The sequence below is a fragment of the Pongo pygmaeus genome, chromosome 10 (assembly GCF_028885625.2).
Source record: "Pongo pygmaeus isolate AG05252 chromosome 10, NHGRI_mPonPyg2-v2.0_pri, whole genome shotgun sequence".
In the NCBI taxonomy this organism is placed as follows: domain Eukaryota; kingdom Metazoa; phylum Chordata; class Mammalia; order Primates; family Hominidae; genus Pongo; species Pongo pygmaeus.
In genome coordinates, this window is record NC_072383.2 from 2,642,754 (window position 1) to 2,666,790 (window position 24,037).

At 50.9% G+C, this 24,037-nt stretch overlaps 1 protein-coding gene across 19 annotated transcripts in view; it reads left to right on the plus strand.

Annotated features, from left to right (window-relative positions):
- The window catches only part of LOC129009980 (voltage-dependent L-type calcium channel subunit alpha-1C), a 716,779-nt gene that overhangs the window by 621,352 nt on the left and 71,390 nt on the right, over window positions 1-24,037 (plus strand). For all 19 annotated transcript variants that reach the window (XM_063672311.1, XM_063672312.1, XM_063672327.1 and 16 more), the window contains 8 exons: window positions 3,594-3,700; window positions 6,886-6,973; window positions 7,484-7,591; window positions 8,418-8,470; window positions 8,792-8,938; window positions 10,316-10,517; window positions 12,344-12,502; window positions 13,354-13,464. In XM_063672311.1, coding sequence (XP_063528381.1) covers window positions 3,594-3,700; window positions 6,886-6,973; window positions 7,484-7,591; window positions 8,418-8,470; window positions 8,792-8,938; window positions 10,316-10,517; window positions 12,344-12,502; window positions 13,354-13,464 — 975 coding nt within the window. The remainder of the gene's footprint in view (window positions 1-3,593; window positions 3,701-6,885; window positions 6,974-7,483; window positions 7,592-8,417; window positions 8,471-8,791; window positions 8,939-10,315; window positions 10,518-12,343; window positions 12,503-13,353; window positions 13,465-24,037) is intronic.

A 24,037-nucleotide genomic window follows, 5' to 3' on the forward strand; every position in this document is an offset into this window, starting at 1 on the left:
GCTGCTGGCCCAGCTCAGTTCTGCTAAGGGAACTGCCGTAACATTGCTACCCTCAGAACAGGCAGAGCCCACCTCAGGGCAACACTGGGATGAGAGAGAGAGAGTATTCCTCTGTTTTTTGGGTATATTTCTGAGTCTCTAAACCAACGCATGGCAAGCCAGTTCATCTGAGAGTCAGGGTGTGAGTTCCATGACCTCAGGGAACATGTGCTCCTCTCTGAGCAAGGGGGTAGATTCTATCCTTTCCCCAAACAGAGGGACTAAGGCTCTGAAGCCCATGCTTCAGCTTTAGCTTCTTCCTGGGAGACTAGCCTGGGACTCCCCCTCCCAAGGAGTCCAGGCTCCCTTGTCATCCTATCGCTGTGGCCAGTGCAAGCTCAAGTCCACACCTAACCGATGCCACTTCCAGCTGCAGGCCTCTCCTTCCCTGATGAGACTCCCTCATCATGGCCCAGCCTGTTGATGGACATGACAGTTCAGTCACATCCAGATACAAATTGAATGGGGCGGTTTTTATGTGCTTTCCCCTGTGTCCTTGTCCCCAGGATGCTCAGGTGCTCCCAGCTTCCATCCCTGGTTCCCGCTAACCAAGTATGTGGCTCAGATTTTTCTTTTCTGCTCATGGAGAGTAGATCTGACCAGGCCTTGGTTCCTGGAGGTCGGGAGAGGGAACCGAAAGTTGCGTGGCTGCACTAAGATGCACCGCGGCAAAACCTGTTTTCCATGGTGAGCTGCTTTGCTTCCTGGACTTCAGATGCAGGGAGGCACACAGACACCAGAGTTCTTTCCCAGGACAAGAGAAGCTCTAAGGCCCAATTCTCAGTGCCCTTCTACAGAGCTGCCCTTGTGGATTTCAATGGTGCTATTTCTCCTTCGGGATTGCCATGCAAGCTGAAGTGAAAGGTCTCTTTGCAAGCATTGTCATGGCAAGGTCTTTCCATCCCCTCCCTATTCTACTCTCTTCTATGCTCAGCATGCTTCTGAATAGAAACCCCAATGCCGGAACACTCCCCTGTACCTCCTTCCCACTGGGTCCCTCTTCCTGGCCTAAGGCCCAGTGTCATATTGTGGCACAGATGACCATGGCTGTCCAAGGGGGACATTTAGCACAAGGAACAGTGGAAGGGCCTGGAGATGTTTGGCCTTAAAAAGGAAAGGCTTGTAGGCTCACAACAGTTGGCCTGAGTAATACAAGGGACCGTCACATAGAAGAGGAAGAAGGCAGAATCAAGACCAGTGAGTAGAAATCACAAAAAAAAGACAGGTTCATAACTAGAAGAGCTGCCTGGAGAGGCAGGGATGGTCCGTGGTTGAACTGAGAGCTTTCCTACCCTTCCAGGCAGAGCTAGCGAGCCACATCCCATTCCTTTCCTTCCTCAGGATGGAAACACCCCAGCAAAGGCCCCTTCCCAAGTAATGGTGTAGAATTAGGAAAGCAGGACCTAGGTGGCTGGCAATCAGAAAAAAGGGTCAAAGAGGAACAATTAGCACTGGGTACCTGAGTCTGGCTTTTCCTGATGCCCTGAACACCACAGATGACTTTCAAGTAAATGCTACGTTTTCCCCATGTCCATTTGCCCTTTCTTGTACAGCCACTCTTCCTCTGGCCCTGCCTGGATGCATGTTCCCACCGCCCCCATATGCACACACATGCACTTGCTCAAGTGTTGGTCTCATTCGAGGATCCCCAAACAAAACAGGAGCCCAAAACCAGAGGACAGAGTTGGCACTCTGAGCCTCATTAGTCCACCCATCTGAGGAACGCAGAGGGCTCTGTTAGAGCTCAGTAGTAGCCTCAGAAGATCCAAGCCAGGAGCAAGAAGGGATCAGACCCAGTGCCTTCCTAACACTAAAAGCAAGGTGGCTGGGGAAGTACTGGGCTTTCTGCAGGCACAATTAATATGAATTATGGGAGCCTCCTGAGTCCAGTCTCTGGGGGGTCCCAGCTCTTCACCGAGAGGCAGGGAGGCAAGCCTTCCAGATGGTGGGCCTTCTAGAACTATACTCCGTTGCATCTTTTATGTAATCTACCCACTTCTAAAAACCATTGCCCAACACAGGTGCCCGAGTCCTGTGTGGTACCCCCTGCTGCAAGAGATAAATGGAGAGAATTAGGTTGCAAGAGCTATTTTTGCCCATTTCCCCCTGTGTTTGCTTTTGAATGGCTTTGCGGACACTCTGCCCTGGGCATGCTCTGATTCCAAAGAGATTAACTGGACCCCAGATGACCAGGGAGCCTTGCTCCACCTCTCCACCGTCAGCTCCACATTTTTCCCTTTGGCCGACGCTTCCTGTCCTCTGCCTGTCACATGCCTTATCCTGGATAACCACTGGCCCTTACGCAAGTCGGCAAAATGAGAAAGGCTATAAAGGCGATTTGTTGAGCACCTGCAGTGCGCAGATTTACACCAGGCTCAGAGGGTGGTAATAATGGCCAAGTCCTGTAACAGTCATCATCATCTTGTGTGTTCTCTTTTAAAAAGTTTCCAAAGGGCTTTTACAAAGGCAGGGGATAGTTTCCTCACTTTATGATGAGAAAACAGAACTTTTCTCATCCAGGAAGCATCCGGAATTCAAATCCAGGCTGTAGTGACAGCTCACCCTTTTCCGGGGCTCACCGTGTACAGGGTGGCCTCCTAAGTATTTTACATAGAAGTACCCACTTGATGCTTACAACCCTGTAGAGTAGACCTTATCCTCATTTTTCCAGTGAGGAAACAGAGGCACTAAGAGAAGTTGAGTTTCTTGCTCCAGGCCACAAAAATAAAATACCACAGGTCTGGGATTCCAGCCCAGGCCGCCTGGCCTCAGAGCCTGTGCTCTTAGCCACTGAGCCTCATAGCTCCTCTGATCACATTGCTTTTGCCCTTAAAGAACTCCAGATGTAGTCTAGAAGCAGGACAGTAGAATTGAGTTTAGAATATTTGGCATCAATAATAAGCACCCTTTGAGGCCAGGAAAGGGAGGTATGCTAATTGCCAGGGTCACCGCTGGAACTTCTCACCAGGCACCAGGGTGACCAGCTGGCCTAGTTTGCCTAAGACTGAGGAGTTTCCTGGATGCAGGATTTCTGATGATAAAGCAAACTGGGCAAACCAGGATGGCTGGTCACCCTGCTGGGCATGCCCCGCCCCCCAACCCACCCACTCCCTGCAGATGTCTGGTGCTCTCAGCTGGCCTAAGGACTCAAGCATTTGGAGAGGCAGTCGGGATGTGTGCTCCCAACCCGACAGCATCAGGAAAGGACCCTGCAGGCCCGAAGCCATGGACTTGGGATGTGGAACAGTGGGAAATTAGAGTGGGATGGTGGGGCCCACTTGAAAGGGCTTTGAATGGAGGACTAAAGAGCCTGGCTTGGTCTGGCAGGTGCAAGGAGCCACCCAGCAGTCCTGGGCTGGGAGAGTCTTGGGTGGTTGTGTGCGTGGTAGCAGAACTCTTCTTGGCACCGTATCGCAATCTTTGTCCTTCCTGTTCCCCGTGGATGGTGCTTGGGACTTGCCCAAGGGATGCTGTGGGAGGAAGGGGTGGTGTGAGGGGTCTCTGGGCTAGGGCTAGGGCCACTCACACTGGTGTTCCTCTGTCCCTCCCTGCAGATGACTGCTTATGGGGCTTTCCTGCACAAGGGCTCTTTCTGCCGGAACTACTTCAACATCCTGGACCTGCTGGTGGTCAGCGTGTCCCTCATCTCCTTTGGCATCCAGTGAGTGGGAGCCTCTCAGCCCACGATGGGCCATGCAGCTAGCAAGGGGTGCCAGAGAGGACAACCAAACCCTGGAGGGCCTGCCTGCGGGGCCACCGCAGTGTGATGAGAGCGGGGTGGGGCCTCCAAAGCTGTGCACGGCGGCTTTGAGTTCTTGGATCCGTGTCCTCAGTGGTCTGACACTTGGGGCATGTTGATCAGGCGAGAATATGTTTAAGTACCTGGGTGTTGCCATGACAAGCAGGGCCAGGCTCAGCTATTAAGAAACGGTTGTCTCCAGGACCTTCCTGCCTCCTCCACCACGGCCCCCGTGCCATAGGCTGACCTTCAGCAACCCACAGTCTACCAATGCCATGACCTCCCCTGACCTGGACCCTCCTTCTCCCTTTCTCTCCCCTCTCTCTCCAGCCAAAGCACCTCATGTTTGAGTGTATGTGTGAATGTGTATATGTATGTCTGTGTAAGTGTGGGGTGTATGTGTGCATGTGTGAGGATGTGTGGGGTGTGTGTATATGTGTATGTGTGTTTGTGGATGTGTGGGGTGTGTGGATGTGTGTATGTGTGTTTGTGGATGTGTGAATGTGTGTGTATGTATGTGTTTGTATGTGTGTGTTTGTGTCTGCATATGTGTCTATATGGGTGTGGATGTGGATGTATATGTGGATGTATGTGCGTATGTATGTGTTTGTGCATGTGTGTGTGTGTCACTATGTATATTTGTGTCTTTTTTTGTGTGTGTGTGTGTGTGTGTGTGTATGTGTGTGTGTGTGTGTTTTTCATCTCACTGGTCTGGGGTACAGTCTGGGTGTGAGTTCCAAGAGCTTTCCAGATGACTCCCCTGTACAGCCAAGGTTGCAGACCTCGTGCAGATGTGGAGGACCTGATTGCTAGTTTCTACCAAGTTCTAACAGCTGATAGTGTGAATCCTACACTTTAACTTTCAAAGCACTTCCACATCCTCACACACACAAAACGATGGAGGAGACAGGGCAAGTGTTATCATCATTGGATAGATGGGAAATTTGGAGTTCAGGACATCATGACACATCAAGGTCACACCTATGGTAGAGAAAGGCCTAAGTCCCAGGGTTCCTGGTTCTCTCCTCCCAAGAGTGTTTCCATGGTTGGCTGAGATCATGCAGGGACCGGGGCCTTGGGAGAGACCCTTTTCTTTGATCATCAGTTATATTACCCCATATTTTCTGCCTGGGAGCCCACAAGTCTAGATTTGAATCCCAGCATGGCCACTCAATCACTATTTAACCTTGAATGAGGAAGTCTTCCTCTTTAGCCTGTGTTTTTCCCATCTGACCTTTAAATCCCTTCCATTGTGATTCAGTGCAAACTGATTCCCTCCCAGAGAGACTGTAGGAGAGACACAGTGATAGACAGGAATGGCCTTTGCATCTCTTGGAATAAAAGAGCCATGCACCAGAGAAATCAGATCTTTCCACCAGCCCCTTCTTGAGCACATCATCCTGACCACACAAAGCATGAAATCAGCACTTGCTGGCCTATCATTCATTGTTTAGGTCCCAAGGCAAGTATGAAGCTCTCTGAAAGCTTGAGCGGCTATCTCAGGTAGTTAGCCCGTGAGGGTTAGGATGTGCTCCACAGCTGCTCACCAAGGTGGTATGGTTAATAAGCCCCACCTGGGTAGGATGGACAGCTCCAAAAACCATCCAGGCGTCTTGCTCAGAGGCTTGTCTCCTGCTGTCTCCAATCGCACTGGGGAAAAGCCATAGCCTGAGACTCCAAGAAGCTCTGGCTTGGCCTCGGCATCCCAGGTGTACGGAACCTGTAGTGCAGCGTAGGAGTCGAAGGGACTGGCCTTCTGAAGTGTCACTGAAAAATCAACTGACAAAGGTTAATTGGAGAAAAAGCATTCACATTTATTTAACGTGTATACACAGAGCCTTCAGAATGCAGACCCAAAGATACAGGGGAAATTGACCATTTTTATGCTTAGGTTCAAAAAAGTATGGACAGCCATGTAGAAATGCGACTGGGCAAGAAGGGTAGGATCTAACGCGAATGGACTGAGTGGGGAACCCAGCAAGGCCTGTCTCTAGGTTCTTCTTGGGCTCTCTGTGAAGCTTTCCCTCCTTCTGGGTCGGGGACAGGATCCTGTCTGCAATCGGAGTCTTAGGATCTACACTCCCACGTGGTGGATCTGATCATTTTTTATGGCCAGTTTTTATACAGAAAAGCAGAGGGAAAATTTGAGTAATATTTTTAGGTTGTGTGGCTGGCTTTGGGGAAACGGGTTCTGGGTTCTGGTTTCTATGACCCATCTTGGGGAAGAGCGATTCTAGTGTCTATGGCTAGCCTCGGAGGAGAAGGGGACTGAGACAGGAGGGCAAGAGAAGGTCAGAGAAAAACTTTTGCTTCTGAGACTGCTTCTAAGGCAGTCGTTTCGGGATGTTGTTTCCTGAGCCCCAACAGTAAAGCCCATCCTTCCTTGGAGTCCTGAGTGTGCTCTGGATGGGTTTTATGTATAGGTGCCAGGAGCATAGGTGCCAGGAGCAACTGTCTAGGATATGTGTTTGGAGATAAACACTAAGAAATCTCCTCCCCATGCCCATCACCTCCAGCCACAAGGCCCAAGATCCCACCGTTAGTATGGCATTCTAACGGTGTAGTAACGTCTTCAGCAGGCATCATGAGCAGGTACCATTCAGGCAGTTTATCAAGCACGCGGCTAGGTGATTTACACAGAATTCTTACTTAACCCTTGCAAAGACCTTCTGAGCTGACTACAGACCCATTTTACAGATAAAGAAACTAGAGCTCAGAAAATTTAGGAAATTTGTCCTCAGTGCCTTGGCTAGCAAGTGCCTGCGCTGGGGTCTGAATTCCCATGGCCTTGCTCTGAATTTCTCTCTCTGACACTGTGGATGCCCCTATGAGTAGCACAGTACATTGCTAATGACCTTCCAGGAGCCACCTTGCGTATTATTTATTCACCCACAGGAAAGCCCCAGGGTTACAGGCGAGCCCCAGGCTCTCACGGGGTGGGAGATGGGAGTAGAGAGTGGTCCCAGAATGCGAACGTCCCCAAGATGGGCTTTACGTTTTCTCAGGTTTGCCTGGGATTCACCTGTCAGGACATGCCCTTACCACATTATTTTTGCTCCCCCCAGAAACAGGAGGAGCTTACTACCTTGCCTGTTTCCCTCTCCCAGGTCCAGTGCAATCAATGTCGTGAAGATCTTGCGAGTCCTGCGAGTACTCAGGCCCCTGAGGGCCATCAACAGGGCCAAGGGGCTAAAGGTGAGTTGAGGGCTTGGGTAGGGAGGCTCCAGCCAGCCCGCTGGGGAGTGGGAGCTCCACAGAGGTGAGGGGTGGGTTGGAAGGAGATGATGGTCAGACCAAGTGGCTGCCATGTGGGGTCCTGGACACTGGTCCCACTGCATGTCGTGGTTCCGTAATGAACAGAATAGTAACAGAGGCAGCCATCCAAAGTGTCTGCCCTAAGCAGAATGTGCCAAAGGGAGATCCCACACAAACCCTGTACCCCTGTGGTGCCGCCGTCCCTATATTCCTTCCACTGTAAAATGGGAGGTTGGCAGGGCTTTTGTCCTTGTAGTCACGGAGAGTCCAGTGGGGGCCTTTGCATCCCATTAGGGTCCATCACTTCCTATATGACTCTGGGAGTGTGGCTTTGCCCCTCTCAGCCCAATTACTCCCCCTTGTGGCAAACGGGCTGCCCCTGCTACGTCCTGGAAAGGCTCCTGGCATCTGCTGAAGCCACGTCCCTCTCCCCGTCCCTTCCCACTGCAGCATGTGGTTCAGTGTGTGTTTGTCGCCATCCGGACCATCGGGAACATCGTGATTGTCACCACTCTGCTGCAGTTCATGTTTGCCTGCATCGGCGTCCAGCTCTTCAAGGTAAGGTCTGGGCTCTGTTGTGGTCCTCCTCCCTCCCCTCCCATCAGCATTCCCGGGGAAGGGAGCCGGCAGATATAGCACAAATGAGACAGTGTCCCGGGCCAGATTTGGCCTGGATGTAACCTCCACCTGCCGCCCGACTCAACCTTCAGACCAGGGGAGGGAGGCGCTGGAAGGAGGCATCGGGCCACCAGGCCAGAGGCCCCTCACCCTCTCCACTTCACCTGACCTTCAGGTCACTGCTCTTCCTTCTAGAAAGAGAGAGAGAGAGGGACTTTCATCCTGTGGAACCTCTGTGTCAGTCACTTGCTTAAAGCCTGCAGCAGTAACCTATTATCAACAGCATCACGTCCCCGCTGCACCACCCAGCTTTCAGAGCCCTGCACCTGTCAAAGTCAGCTCCCGCTGCTTCCTGCAGCACCCCTCGTGTCCTCCTTGGATTCTGGTCTTTTTTGCCCTCATCCTTTTAGTTCTGCTATTCTCCCACCTAGAGCATTCTCCCCTGCCACCTCGCACTGTGTAAACTCCCATCTAATTCATCCCTCTGAGCCCAGCTCCGCTTCTCCCTACCTAGCAAGACCTTCCTGGAGAGTACAGCTCCCGTGGACCCGAGCTCCCGTTTTTGCATTGCAGTGCTACTTGCAGCACTGGCGTCTGTATTCGCCACTGTCCTGTGCATGTGAGTCAGGCCCTGTCCATCTGGATTCTGCACTTTTTATCCCACTGTCCCTAGCACAGTGCTGGGCTATGGAAATGCTCACTAATTGCTTTTGGATTGACTCATTGATTACTGAACATCTCTAATACTCTGTTCTCTGCCTTCCAGGGAAAGCTGTACACCTGTTCAGACAGTTCCAAGCAGACAGAGGCGGAATGCAAGTGAGTGGAGGTGGGAGGGCAGCCAGGGCCACGGCCGGTCAGCCCCAGGAGGCTGGAGGCTTGGCCAGAAAGGAGGGACAGCTCATTTTCTAAGACTGCAGTGGCACCTGGACTTTTGCCTGTGTGTAATCTGGCCTCACTGACACAATGTGTAGCATTTTTTGTTCCTGAAGTTTCTGCCCACTGAAGCTCCTCCCATGGCTAGAACGGTGAAGTTCCAGCCAGGCAGTCCCATCCCACCCAGCACTCAGGGTCACTGGCAGGCCAGGTGTGAAGGAAGATGGGAGATCCCAGAGTAAACTCCTTCTCCTCCTCTCTCAGGGGCAACTACATCACGTACAAAGACGGGGAGGTTGACCACCCCATCATCCAACCCCGCAGCTGGGAGAACAGCAAGTTTGACTTTGACAATGTTCTGGCAGCCATGATGGCCCTCTTCACCGTCTCCACCTTCGAAGGGTGGCCAGAGTGAGTATGCAAAGCAAGGCCTCACGAACCCTGACATTCAAGGGCCGGTAGTGACTTTCCAGCCCATCCCGAAGTGTTGTTAATGTCCCGCACTCCCTCTGGAGGTCATATTTACCTGGGTCCTCAGGCAGTGAGGTGTATTTCTAGAACTTATAGTCCACTGTCACTGCCGAAACACAGACTCTTCTTTCTCTAGAAGGTGTCAAGAAACTCCCACCAAAAATTACGTTTTTTTAGCCCTCTTTCCAACCTCAGCATGAGCCACAATGTCAGAGATCTCTGTCATTACCCTTATGGCATCTGGGAGTTGGGTGTGGGAAGAGCTTCTCCAGGTGTGGGCCCTGTGGTCACCATAGGATTCAAGATTGCCACTCCCAGCGTGCCCTTCATTGGGTAAAGATGGCTGAGATGTCTTTGTTTTATTGGCTGGACCCCGGTCTCCTTAGAAAAAGCCTTGCCTGTATTTACAGTGGAAAGTAAGAAAGGGATGGAAGCCCGGGCCCTACTTCCTCTGCAGAGGCAATGCGTTTGTGCGTAGAGCAGCCCGTGGGCCTTGCACGCTGCATCACCTCTACCAGGCAGCTTCCCATCAGGTCCTTATATCTTTGTATAGATACCTGCTTTTCCCCCAATATATATTCCAGTGAAATTAGAATCTGAAAGTCAGAAAATTCTAAATGTTTCTAAGTCAACAGCAATGCATGGATCTTAGGTAAGAGTCACATTATTGTGTGGTAAGATATAGGTGATAGCTGGTGAATAACCAAGTGCTGTGCAGGGCAATGGAGGAAGGGGAAGAGATAATCCCTGTCCATGAAGAATAACAAGCTTCATGGGGCACCCAGCCCAGGCTCAGATGAATGGCATATGTATGTAAGCTGCTGAAGTCTAAAACCAGACCATTGGTGATGATTGGAGTAGCGTGGGTCATGTAGTGTTTTTATCTAAGTGGATATTTGCTCTCGGAGAGATTTATTTTACATTCCTTCTAACATTCTCTGAGCCCCTGCCAGTTTGCAAAGCTGTCTCAATATTTACCAATATTTCCAGTGTTTTAAATCAATGTCCGTGACTCATGTTACATTTAAATAGCTCTTCACAGTTTCAAAACACCTTCCTATACATTATTCTAACTACCCTGCAAGGTGGGAAAGTCAGGAATTATTGTCTCCAATTTACAGATGAAGAATCTGAGTCTCAGAGAGGTTAAGCGCTTTGCCCAAGGTCACACAGCCAGTAAGTGGCCGAGCTGGGACTCCAGCCCAGAGCTGTCTCCTGCACCCTGATCCCTGGGATCCCTGGAGCAGTGGTGCCATCCTTCTGCAGAGGGGACTCTGCTTCTCCAGTTCCCTCTGTGGGACCTGTCTCCTCCTGCAGGCTGCTGTACCGCTCCATCGACTCCCACACAGAAGACAAGGGCCCCATCTACAACTACCGTGTGGAGATCTCCATCTTCTTCATCATCTACATCATCATCATCGCCTTCTTCATGATGAACATCTTCGTGGGCTTCGTCATCGTCACCTTTCAGGAGCAGGGGGAGCAGGAGTACAAGAACTGTGAGCTGGACAAGAACCAGGTAGCTTCCTAGGAAGGAGCGGAGGGAAGCGGGGCCCACAGAGGGAATGGCAGCCTGCGGCCCACTCCTCAGAGGGGCTGCAACAGGGAGAGGCCGTGCAGATACTGAGATCGTCTCTCTATTCCTCAACCAGAGTGGGCTGTCAGTCTTTTTGAGGGACCTGTGCAAAAGAAATGCAAATTCCTGCAAACCCCAGATCTGGCAAATGTACTCAGCCGACAAATATCTATGAAGCTTCTACTTAAGGATACTGTATGATAGGTTTTGTCAAATCTCATGCCCTATCTAGAAGTTAACAAGTTAGAAGGCCCCAAGTGGGTTGGCACCATGATACGGAGGAGAGAAACTAGAACTGTGAGGGAGTGAGGGCTTTTGGGGTGGGGAACAGAACGGCTTCAAGAAACCATTCTTACATGGTTTCTTAAGTAAAACCCAGAGGCTTGTGTGGGAGGCGGGGGCAGGAAAGAGACTTAAGTGGGAGTGAGATGGTGATGCCAAGTATCGTGACAGGTTCTGTTAGCCGTGAAGAGCTGGCAGTGCCGTGACTGAGTCAGGAAGCTGTCAGGGGGAGGTAGATGTAGTGCCTCAGGTCTGTTCCTAGCTTGGCTCCCACTGGGAGGAGTCCGTGGGGAAACACATCCCTGTCTGTGAATAAGGAGTGCCCACGGGAAGGAGCGCAGCATGGTGTGCCCCTTGTGACCCTCACCAGGCCAGCCAATCCCCTGTGGGTTTTCAAGTCTACATCTCAGGCATAGACTCACTCTGCTGGCTGCTGTGTGGACCCTGGATTGAAAGAAGACAGGAAAGAGAGGAGGCCAGTTAGAAAGTGGAAATGAGAGAGGATTAGACCCCGATCTAGTATCAGGTTAATGATGGTAGCGATGGAAAGAATAGGAGGAGGTAAAAGCATTAAGACTCAAGCATTGGACATCGGGGCTGAGGGTTTGAGAAGAGGCTGGGGAGATTCCCCAGTTCCTGATCTGGAAGCCTGGGCAAAGTGAAGAGAAGCGGACTGGCTCTTTGCCAGAGTCCCAAGAATCTAGTTAGTCCGGAATCCCCTTCCCTCTCAGTGAACTGTGTTTTTCCATCTTATGGACACTGGCAAATAAGAAAGATTGATTTAGTTGGCCAGGCGCAGTGGCTCATGCCTATAATACCAGCACTTTGGGAGGCCAAGGTGGGCAGATCACTTGAGGCCAGGAGTTTGAGACCAGCCTGGCCAACATGGTGAAACCCCGTCTCTACTAAAAATACAAAAAATTAGCTGGGCGTCGTGGCGCATGCCTGTAATCACAGCTACTTGGGAGGCTGAGGCAGGAGAATCGCTTGAGCCCAGGAGACAGAGGTTGCAGTGAGCCAAGATCACACCACTGCACTCCAGCCTGCTGGATTTAGGACAGGAAAGAAAAACTGAGGAGAGAAGTACCCAAGGAGGGTCTGTGGCATGGGAAGTAATCAGTGAGAAGCACAGCTGTCAGTCGGTCAGGAAGCACATTCTTAGCGATGCCGACTCCCTGCCGAGGCACATACCAGGCGTCACCAGGGTGAGGAAAGGAGATGTATGGTCCCTGCCTAGGACCTTGTTACGGGGATTTGACGAGAAGGGGCTCTCTGCTTGATTAAGGGGGCCATGGCAAAATCAAGACATTTTCCAAATAGCACCTCCCACCTGTAAGTGAGCCAGAGCTGCCAATGATTTCTCAGACTTCCGGAGAACCCCACCCCACAGTGTGTGGTTTCATTCACATCCCACACTTCTCTGCCAGCTCCCCCCACACCCTCCAGGTAACTAACCCCACTCTCCCCATCCTCCACCACCCTCCCAGCGACAGTGCGTGGAATACGCCCTCAAGGCCCGGCCCCTGCGGAGGTACATCCCCAAGAACCAGCACCAGTACAAAGTGTGGTATGTGGTCAACTCCACCTACTTCGAGTACCTGATGTTTGTCCTCATCCTGCTCAACACCATCTGCCTGGCCATGCAGGTCAGTCCAATGAGGAGCACAGCCACGGTGCTGCAGAAGGGAGCATGCCATGGGGATGGAAAGTGTAATGGAGCAGCAGGCAGCTCAGTGCATCGCCTTCCTGGTCGCCAAGGGAGGCAGTTGGAGAAAGACGAGTGTTCTCTGTCAAGGATGCGCTCCTCTCTGGGCCTTATGGAAGAATCCATGGCACCCTGGGTTGATCAATGGAGAGAGGGGAGGAGATGGAGAAGGGAGGGATGAGCTGGATGCGTTCGTTGTTGGTTGATCAATGGAGAGAGGGGAGGAGATGGAGGAGGGAGGGATGAGCTGGATGCGTTTGTTGTTGGTTGATCAATGGAGAGGGGAGGAGATGGAGGAGGGAGGGATGAGCTGGACACATTCATTGTTGGTTGATCAATGGAGAGGGGAGGAGATGGAGAAGGGAAGGATGAGCTGGATGCGTTTGTTGTTGGTTGATCAATGGGGAGAGGGGAGGAGATGGAGAAGGGAGGGATGAGCTGGACGCATTCGTTGTCGGTAAGGTGTGGCGTGTGGAGGTGGGTTCTGCATCCACCTGTCTTCAGGGACAGAGCTTGTTCCCAAGCTCTCTTGAGTGCCAGAGTCTCCATAAAGTTGTCACGGCCAACCAGGGAAATGAACACAGATGTGTTCAGAGTTGGCAGAGCAGGGAAGATCTTGGAGGTTCTCCTGAGTCCTCCTGACTGCCCACAGAGAGGTGGGCGGCCCTCTGGGGGTTTGGTTCGAGGAAGGTCTTGCTGAGGCAAGGGCCTCCGAGAAGGCTGGGCAAAAGGTGGGGAGGAGGGGAGACCTCCCTGCCCCGTGTTCACAGCTCCTCCCCTCTCCTGATGCAGCACTACGGCCAGAGCTGCCTGTTCAAAATCGCCATGAACATCCTCAACATGCTTTTCACTGGCCTCTTCACCGTGGAGATGATCCTGAAGCTCATTGCCTTCAAACCCAAGGTAGGCCTCTGAGAAAGACCTTTTATTCCCAGGCGTCAGGGGTGGACAGAACGGGGAGGTGGGGTGCAGGTATTGAAGGCAGAATGAGGGGAAGAGGGAAAAAGGCATCGGTGAAGGACCATCCCTGCTCCGATGATCAGTGCCCCAACTCCTACACCTGCCCAGAGCTGAACCAGGCCAACTCCAGGAAACACTCTCAGCTCTCGGTGTTGACCCTGGCTGGGATGCACAAGCTGCAGATTCCTCGCTGAGCTGAATCTCTGAGCCTCTCCTAGGAGAGGCAGGTGATGGTCTTTCTCCTATGTCCCATCCTCTAGTACATAACCTGTTAATAGAAGAAACTATGCTCATAGACTGGCAGACCAAACCTCTCCGGGCCCAGCCCCCCAGATCCACTCAGGCCTCTGTTCCACCCTCCTCCCATTTCATCAGCCACACAGACCAACCTCATATAAAACATTCAGCCAGGGCTGGATTTGCTTAGGGCTCAGGGCTCCAGCCCATGGGCACTCCTGTTCCCTGCCTCAGAGGCTATGGCATTGCTCCTTACATGCTCTGGGGCAGGAAGAACAATTACCTGCAAATTTCTCTGCTTTGTTCCTTGTGTAAGGGCAGGAGGATTAGGCCTGCTGCTGAATGAGGCAGGGTCAGAATTCCTGTCCTTTGGATCATCTGTGCCCTTCCTAGCCAGTCACCCCCACTGTCCTCAGTGGTGGAGGAGCAGACACTGGTGTGAGCCACACCTTCCACCCTGGGCCTCTGTAGATGGGTCAGGATCACCGGTATCCACTGGCCGGGATTCACCACCAGGACAGCTGCTTCTGAGGGAGGCTATGAGAGCAACTGAGCAGCCCCCAAGCTACCATAACACCTTTTGGAGAAGGATGAGAAGGAACGAGTTCTAGGAGCATCATGCAGTTACAGACTTGAGACAATCTCTCCAGCTTACTGAGCCTTCTCCTCCCTCCTTTGGTAGTTTTCCCAGATGCAACACAGATCAACAGGAGGCCAAAAGCAAGAGTCCCTGGCCATATCTTCTATTTTCATTCAAGTTTTTACTGGTCTCAAGATTAATTGGGGGTGGGGGAGGTCCAGCTTGGCCTTTGAATCCATGTTCATTGAGGAGATATCCACAGCCTTCTTTGAGTGAATATTGACTCACACTTTGGATTCCATATCATGTGCTACACATATATCATCGCACGTCATTCTCAAAACGTCCCTATAAAGTAGGTATTAAGCATCCCTCTGTGGAGAGGGGGGAAGTGAGGCTCAAACAATTAAGTGCCCAGTATTAATTGATCCACTGCTAAGAACTGGCAGAGCAGAGACTGGAATCTGGCACCTCTGACTTCACTGTATTTTCCACCACACTGAGGTTAACTATCATTTTCCCATGTCAAGTGTTCTGTGGGTATTTTTTAGAAAGAGGGAAACAACCTTGGAGGGACTTAAAAGATAAGACAATATTCCTACAATGCAGATTCTTCTCTCACTCAAAGAATGCCTGGGGATCCCAGCTGATTTTCATAGAGTAAGGCTCCTAAGGGACATCCTTTGGTGATAGAACGGTGGTTTCCTGCCTTCTCCAGAGAAGCAAGTACACTCTTTTTCACCTTCCTGTACAAGTCCCATTTAGGAGGACAGATCTTGTCCTGACCTAGAGAGGACCCCTGGGTTGCCCTGACACCTTCCTTAGGGCGCACGGTGTCTCTGCCCATGCATGGTCCTATTCCAAGCCCTGCAGCCCAGGAGCTCTGACAGTTCACCACCTACAGCAGCATGACCAGCTGAGGCCAGGAGTGCAGTCACTGCCGAGCCGAGCCTCAGTCTCGGGTGACATCCTCTCAGTGGGGAAACTGGCATCGTTTTCATCCAGTGTCATGAGACATATGGTTTAAATATTTCAAAGCCTTGAGTCATTCCACAATTGACTCAGATGTGTTTCTGACGATGTCTGAGGCAGTCTGGAGAGCCTGCAGTGGACTTTCTGAATCATGCCTCCTGAGCACGGGAGACATACGGACAACCTTCCCTGGGAAGTGCATGAAATTGACACCTGCAGGAGCCTCCATCCTGTCCTCCGTCTAAAAGACACTCCACCTAAATCCTGCCAATCAAGGAACAAGCGAGTTTCCTAGGAAGTAACCATTGCGAGTGGTCTAAACCATAAAGTGCCTCCTAATTTCCTCTGTTCCTGGTTTTCTATTGTGAGAAGATGGGGCAAGATAACGGAGACTTTTACCCAAGAAGGAAGACAGCCATCCTGGGGCCACTTGCATTTCACACTCCAGGGTACATCTATGGTGTAAAGAGAAAGGAAAATGGATCTTTCCCTGTGAATTTCCCTAAAGGGGCTCTGGCAAGAGGGGGATAAATGTCACCACCCAGTTAGGAGCATCATGGAGCACAGCTGGGTCCCTGGATTCTTACTGAGCTATGTTCTTCATTCACAAATAGACTCCAGGAAAAGCAGCTCCAAAATTTTCAGGCAGAAAACCAAACTGGAAAAACTTGAAGCTCTGGAAGAATATCCAGCTGGATCTGGCCCAAGAACCAGTGGCTTCTAACCATGACCCGAATCCATGACAACTTTCATTTCCCACCATTAACTAGGACTGTGTGCTGCACTTTTTATTTCACTGGCATGATTCTTTGTGTATGACCCAGATGAGCATCAGCATTTGCTGTGAAAGGATGGCTAGGAACCAAGGATGTCGAAGACAGTCTGAAGTTGTCACTGCTCATGTTTCGTCTCTGCAACTGGCTGGTTGTTGGTCCATCAGCCTGTCGACTTGTATTCTTGCTTCATTCTTTCATTGCTTTCATGGTCATGGATGTTCCCAATTTCTTCATTTCTGTGTGTTCTCCTCACCACTCCATGGAAAATAAATTTACTCAAGTAAGTCCCTGCCTTAAATCTAACCATCCCACTTCTTAAATTCATACTTTGTTCACAAAAAAAAAAAAAAAAATCCACAAAGAAACTAGGAATCAACATAAACCAGTTTAGATTGAGTCGGTCTCTGACCAAGCCTCAGGAACCTGCAGGCATGGTTTGAAGAGAGTGAGGTGGATCATGGCAGCACTGATTTGAACAGTGAACAGTGATCCAGAAGGATCTCCTTCCCTAGAAGTGAGAGGCCATGACCTGGAGATAACTGGATGGCCCCTGCACCCCACACGAAGGTGCAGGACCAGGCTGGGCAACATGAAAAGTGCTGGCTGGAATATTCTGAAGGTAATTAAATAACTGGATTGTCCTATCATGAACTGAAGCTTGTCAGCAAAGACAGGAAAATAAATTTTAAAGATACTCTTATAGATTTGATAAACTGAAAAATATGCAATGCCTGGGGAAAAAGTCTAACAGAAATGGCCAAGATCTCTACAGAGAAAATGATAAAATTGAAAGGAATTCAAGAAAAGCTGATAACTGAAGACATCTATCATGTTCCTGAATTGGAAACCTCAATATTATTAAGATATCATTTCTCCTCAAACTGATTCATAGGCTCAATACCATTCCAGTTAAAACTCCCAATTGCACTTTGCTGGAGGTAAGAATGGCAGGAGAGGGAGCCACACCATAAATCCTTTATGGCCAACAGGATGAGGCTGGGTGGTCCTGAGGCTTCAGCCCCTTCGGGCAGCTCTGATATCACCAAGGAGGGAATGCACAGGAGCCTGGCACGGGAAGCAGCGTCTGTCTCAGCTACTCTACTGTCAGCTGCTGCTTTGGTAGTGGGAGTGATGATGTCACTAGTTGCCTGAGGTTTGCTGTCGAGGATGTCTCAGCAAGGGCACTGGGGGAGGAGGAGCTGCAGGAGGCGGTGAGTGAGAGGCTGCGCTCCAAGCTTCTCCTCCTCAGTGGAATGTGGTATGCCAGGAAGGCAGGGGTTCACCCCATGGAAGGCTCCTAACTCCTCCCCTCCGCACAGGCTCCCACCTGGGCCACAGAGGGGTGAAGCAGCTGAGACTCACCTCTGCCCCTCAGCTGAAGCCAACCCACTCAGGGAGTAGCCAGTGCTCACCTCCCCAAGAAGAGGATGCTGGAGGGGCCTTGACCCTGGCAGCTCTCTGGAATCAAAGTCTTGGTCTCCCTTTTCGGCTTTCCCCCAGCCTGAGAATGGTGCAGAGGGGAGAATGGACCCAGAGTAAAAGCACTCGTTGGCCCCTCTGACCCCTTGCTTTCTTGAATAAGCAGCTGAAACCTCAGGAGGCCTGGCCCCTTTCCCACACGTTCCCAGTCTCCACTCTCCTCTTTCTGTCTGGGCCTCCTCAGCCCAGCTGCTCCAGCTTCACAAAGCCAGATGGTTTCTCTCATCCCCCTACCCTTTCTTCTGGTGATTTTCAGCCAGAAGTTGACGCATATGTAGTGGAGCCCCTCTTGACTGGGTTAGACAGTCTCTCACCCTGGCCCGAGTGAGTTTCTCCCACTGTCAGTTACTCCAGCCATCCCTGGCTTTCCCCAGCCGGTGGCAGCTGCGAGCACCCAGGCCCTTTCCCTGCAGACTCTTTCCCACCCAGTGCTGAGCTGGTCCTAAGAAGGCAGCAAGCGCAGGTGAGGTCTGGAGTTAGTCTTGCTGCTGCGAGCCCCCATAGGGTGTGTTCCCGGTGAGCCAGGGGGCACCCAGACACTCTTTTTCACAGTCGATTGAACGTCTGTCTAGATTTCCCCATTAGCATTTTATTGCCCTAGTGACAGAAATCTAAGAGCCCTGAGCCCCTCTGGGGTGCAGAGCCTTGTCCAGCTGCTGGCCAGACTTACTGCCTCATGGCCTCCATGCCACTTCCAAAGTAGAGGCAGCCTCTTCTCCACGGCTCCTCTCCAGCCTTCCTGCCGGTGCCCTTGCCCTGCCCGCTGGTCTCTGCTGGGCCCAACAGGCCTTACCACAGCCATCTGGGGCTGTGGCTCCTGTCTGCCCCCACACACAGAGGATGTGGCTGGCATTTTCAGAGTATCAGCTAAGAATGGGGCAGCAGTTCAGTTGCCACAGTCTTGTCTGCTTTGAAGCCCCTGTTATCTTTCAGGAAAGAGGAAATGAAGGCAGTGAAGCCTTGGCCTTGGCTGCTTCTCAGAGAGTAGAGAGGCAGAAAGAGGAGAGGTTTCTCTGGTCCCCCACCTGTTGTCCTGAGGAATCCATCAGCGAGGCCCTGGGCACTTCCTTTATCGAGAGTGAGGGATGGGTCAGGACTCGTCGGTAGCCTGGTGAATGAGATGCTGCCAGAACCAGAGCTGCTCAGGACCCTGGAGGTCAAATGCTGGCTCTCTCTTGGGGCCACTCTTCATAGCACAGCTCTGGGCCCAGTCTTGCCCCAGTCTCACTGACACATGTGCCAGCTAAGCTATAGGGAGGGCCAGGAGGCTCTGGAATGGTCCTCCTAGTGGCAGGCACCCTGGAGTTCCTGTGCCAAAACCAGCCTGCTCTGCATTGTGAAGGCTCTGAGCTGACAGAGGCTGTTGCTGGCCTTGCACTTTCCACACTCAGGGGCAGCCGTCCTTGTATCTAGTGTGCTCATGTGGGGGCAGGGATCCTGTGGCTTCCAGAGCAGTCTTTTCTCTGCAGGCTCTGCTGTTCTTAGGGCTGGTTTCTGCTCTTGCGAATGATTCTTGACCCTGATATGGGTAGGCACAGGCCCTGCGGAGGGGAGAAATCTTTGGGGATACCCTGAGGATGTGGCTTAAATGGAAGGGTCATCGCCAGCTGCCTTGTTTTCACTGGGCTTGTGTCGAAAGGCACAGATGAGGGCTGGGTTGCGGCTCTAGGTTCGCATATGGATGGGCAGAGAGAAAGTTGGAATGAGGAGGTGGGTGCATGGGGAAGAACACTTGCTTCCACAGAGAAACAACAGCCCAGTTTCTCATCTACTCTGTCAGCCCTGTCCGTGTCTAGAAACTTCTGTCCTTTAGGTTCAGCATCTGGCCTCTTTGGGCAAATAGCTTTTGTCACATCGCCTGAAGATGCTGTGGTCCCTCCTCCAGCCAGCTTGGGGTTCTCCAGGGGCATCCATGCCCTGTGCAGATGCAAGGGGACTTCGGAGGCTGAGGGTCCGGATTGCTCAGGTGTGGACCTGCTGTTTTAGGTGGTGGAGTCTTTGGCTCCAGGAGTGAGCTGCTCCCAGGAAAGGGATCAGATTCTGACATTCCCCTGGCAGGTGGAGAAGTTGGGAGGGCACCCTCAGCAGACAACTCAGCTCCCAAGTCAAAGGTCAGATCTGCTTGTCTGAACAAGGGAAGAGAAACCACCTTTACGAACTGTGGGCCAGGCCTCTTTTCCCACCCAGGCCAGGGTGTCAGTCTGGATGGTAATCAGACATGTTCTCTGCCCCCGGGAGGAGGCAAGTGGACGGCACACCAAAGAACAGGCTCCTGAAGGTTGCCAATGGCGACAGAAACAGCCATAGGAGAAGAGAGTGCTTGAGCCTGTGTCAGAGCAGCGGCTCATCAGCCTAAGAAGAGGTGTGGCAAAGGCCACGAGGCCCCAAACTGCCCCACCGGAGCCCTGGGGCAGCCAGGGCTGAGGCAGTGGGAAGAATGCCAGGGCCAGAATTCCTCTAAAGGCACCAATGTGGCCACCTGAGGGGCCAGGGGAGCCCTGCAGGCTAAATCCATCAGGCCTGAGCTGAGCCTGCCCCGGAGGCAGGAGACACTCCAGTGTCCACAGACTCTTCCATGGACTGTTGAGAGACATTTCAGAACTTGTTCTTAAAAACTCAGTCAAGGACCAGGAGAAGGAAGGGGAAAGTGGGATGGCCAGGAGGAAAGGATGCACACTGGAGCCCATTCCTCTTTTTGAAAGCGGAGAATCTTGTAGGAACTTGGTTTGTTTTTCAGTCATGTTTTCAGCAGCAATGACATTGCTGGCTGAAATGTACTTTCTCTCCAACTTGACCTCTGCCTCCACCTGCACCCCTCACCAGGAATCATCCTCTTCCAACTGTTTTAAATTAGCCATGCACTTCTGTATGATGCAGTAATTTGTGTGAAGTTTTAATTTTTACAAAGCAAATTTTGCTTTATGTCTTCGCTTCATCATCCACTGCCCCCAGATCCCACCCAGAGAGGAAATTCTGGTAGATTGAGACCCAGGAAGCCTAGATCCCACCTCAGCATCACCTTGAACCAGCCAGGGCTGAGCAGACAGGACAGGAAGAGCTTCCTACAAGCACTTGTTCCTTCCATGTCTGATTTTCTGTAAAGTAGGAAGACTGCCTTAGCATACTGTGGTGAGACTGAGTGAGGTCATATCTACAGAGGAATGAAGGCTTCAGGGAAAGTGCCATTCAGATGAAACTCAGCCGGATCCCTACGCCTGGGGAGTTTGCACCCAGCCCTCTATCTCAGCACCAAAGGAACTTCACCTCCAGCCTGGGTGTGCCCTCTTGTCTGTGACCATTTTAAATGGGCCCTTTTGCAATATTGGTATTCTGTCATTTTTCATCCTGAGCCCATGTATTCTATCCCTTCAGTCTGATTTCTGTCTCACATCATAAAATAACTTTAAGGCTCATCTTAGTGCATCCTTGAAGTTGGGTTGTGCAAGCATCCACCGTGCTACCAGCATCTAAACTATCACTCCCCTTTCCTATGACTAATGCAACCCATTAGTCGGCTTTTCAAGCCTTCAGCTCAGTTTTTCACCATTCCCTCTCTTTCTCAGTGCCTAGGCCTTGCCATTCTTCCTATTCTTTATTTCAAGAACTCTTTGTCTGTGTGACTTGGCTAGTGTTTTGCTGCAGGCTAAAGTTCACCAACAACCCCAAAAATATTTTGTTGGGCAGCTCATGTGCTAGGCGGTGTGCTTGGTACCAGGGACTCAATCATGAATACAAGCAGGTAGGTAAGGCCACACTTGCCTGGGGCGACTTTGGCCCACTCTTGAGACATGTAGCATCCCCAGTTCACCCTCTCATTTGTCACTAGGAAACCTCCTGTCAGCTGGCATTCATATTCCAACTTAAAAAGAAGCAGTCGATAATCAATGCCTACACCTGAGATCAAGTAACATTTAGAAGCACTGGAGGGGAAGCAAACAACATGTATTGTCAATGAAGAACCAGACATGAATCTGGATATTTTACTTGCCTTATCTCATTCAATCCGTAAGACCATAATTATGGCCTCCCATTTTACATCTGAAGAAACTGGAGGTCAGAGAAAGGCTAAGTCCAGAGCTGGCTTTTTGTTGTTATTTTTTGTAACAAACACCATCCAGCTTAGTATGCACCCTACACTGCTCTAAGCACCTTAACAAATAGGAATGCATTTAATCATCGTAAAAATCCTGGGATTCTATTGCAGGTTTAGGTGACTCAAAAGCCACTCTTTCCATGACAACCCTATTAAAACAAGAAATGTAAATAAGCCAGGTTGTTGCTAAGCACTTAGTGGGTCCTCAGTAAATGTTAGCTGTCTTCCTTCTAAGATCCGAGACAAAAAGAAAGCCATTCTCGAGTCACAACCCTCTGGAATGGAAAGTGTTCACTCCACTCCTGTGTCCTGCCACCTTCTCTGAGGCCCCTTGCCACCCCTTCCCTCTCATTCAGCCATTCTGTCTGTGGCCCCTGCATTCCCTAGATTGCTTTGGACCTTTGAATTTTGTTTCCAAATCTGAGTTGACAAGCACTTTCAGGAGAGGGGGCAGTCAGCTGACAGGTGGGCTCAGGAAAGTGAAACAGAAGCTGACTACACACTCATATGCGTGTGTTTCCACACACACATGCACACTCATTTGCAATGGGAAGACTTACATATTGGGGACACAAAAATTGCCAAATTCATCAATGGCAGGAGCTGTTTCATGTTCATCTCTGTGCCATGAGAGGCATTCAGTGAAAGTTTGATGCATGCATGCATGAATGGATGAATGAGAATTGTGAGCCAGGAAAAGAAAGTCGGAATATTAGTGTCAGAAAGGATTGAGACCATTGAGCTTCCATCAGTGCAGAAATCTCTACACAGTCCTACTTTCTGCCATATGAGTCTCCTTGTTTCTAGAGGTAGCTCTGTTGGAAATCCTTCTTTATACTGAATTAAAATGCACCCCTCTGTAACTTCCACTTATCCATACTTCCTTTTCCATCTTTTCTTTCTATAAGTAGTTCTTGAGTGCCTCAGTGATGATGTTGAAGCATGGTACCATCTTTATAGGGCTCACAGAGTAGTGCAGGAGACACCAATACACAATAAACAAAGGTTTCAGATGGGGTAAGGGCTGGGGTGGGGAAACGGAAGAGTGTGGGTGAAGAGGCACCTGTTTAAAATAAGGAGGTTAGGAAGGCACCATTTCTGCTGAGCTCTGGAGGTTGAAAAGGAGCCGGAAGAAGAGCATTTCAGGCAGAAGGAAGAGCAAAGACCCCGAGGCAGGGGCAAGCTCAGCTCGTTCTGGAAACTGAGAGTGGCACATGAAAAGGACTGTGCCAGAGTGCACAGGCCCTTCAGGATCACAGTGAGGGGTGTGCACTTCCTCTGACTGTCCTTGGAAACCACAGGGATGGGCCATTCAGTGGGGGGATTATATAATCTGATTTTCATTTTTTAACCAGCATGCTGGCTGCTCATTGACAAATGACTGGTGTGGTGAGATGGGGAGCAGCAAGGAGCCTGATGCTGGGAAGGCAGGTGGCAGTGGAAGAGATGGAGCGAGGGGGGCAGAGTCATGACATCACTGGATGGCGAATTGGATGTGAGGGTGAGGAACAGGAATCAGAGACGGCTCCACGGTTCCTGGCTTTCCCTGAGTGGATGGAAGAGTGGTGTCATTTGCTGAAATAGAGAAGAACAGGAAGAAACCAGTTTAAAGTGAGAATGTGGGGATATATTAGGTTAGAAAATGTCACGTAGGCTGTGAAAATCTGGAATTCAGACAGGCGATCTGGGCTGGAGATGTATTTTAGGAGTCAGCGCTATCTATTCCCTCTGAAGATAGAAACTCCAAGAATCCTGTCCAGAAGCCTTCAAGTCCTGGGAGAAGAGTTGGAGAACGTGCAGAATCATAAGGAAACTGGGAGAGAAGAGAGGAAGGAGAAGGAAAGGGGTAGAGAAGAAAATATCATTTCCCAGGATAAGAGTAGGGATGAGTTAGGCCAGCTGCAGAGAAGAAAGAAACGGTCCTCCAGGCCTTCTAGAAACTGTGGACAGGCAGAGGGAGGCCAGAATGCTGCCCTGCTGTCCAGAGGGTGACATGAAAAGGGCTGGACAGAGGCCAGTGTGCGCAGGCTCTTCAGGACCACAGTGAGGGGTGTGGACTTCCTCTGACTGTCCTTGGAAACCACAGGGATGGGTCATTCAGTGGGGGAACTGCATAATCTGATCTGGGGTCTTCAGTGTGCACCTTTACCCTCACCCACGTCCTCCCTTACTGAGCATCACAGAGGTCCCTGACTCTGCCCCTCCTTCTCCCGTACTAGAAATCCTTGCCCTGGAGGAGCTCAAAAGCCAGGCCTTCCCAGACCTTGCTGGACATGTTTGCGATAGAATCAGGGTCCTCTCCTTTTCCCAGCTGTGCAGAATTGAATTTACAGGCCTCATGATTCCATAAAAGGAATTTCCAAGACAGACCTTCTGCAC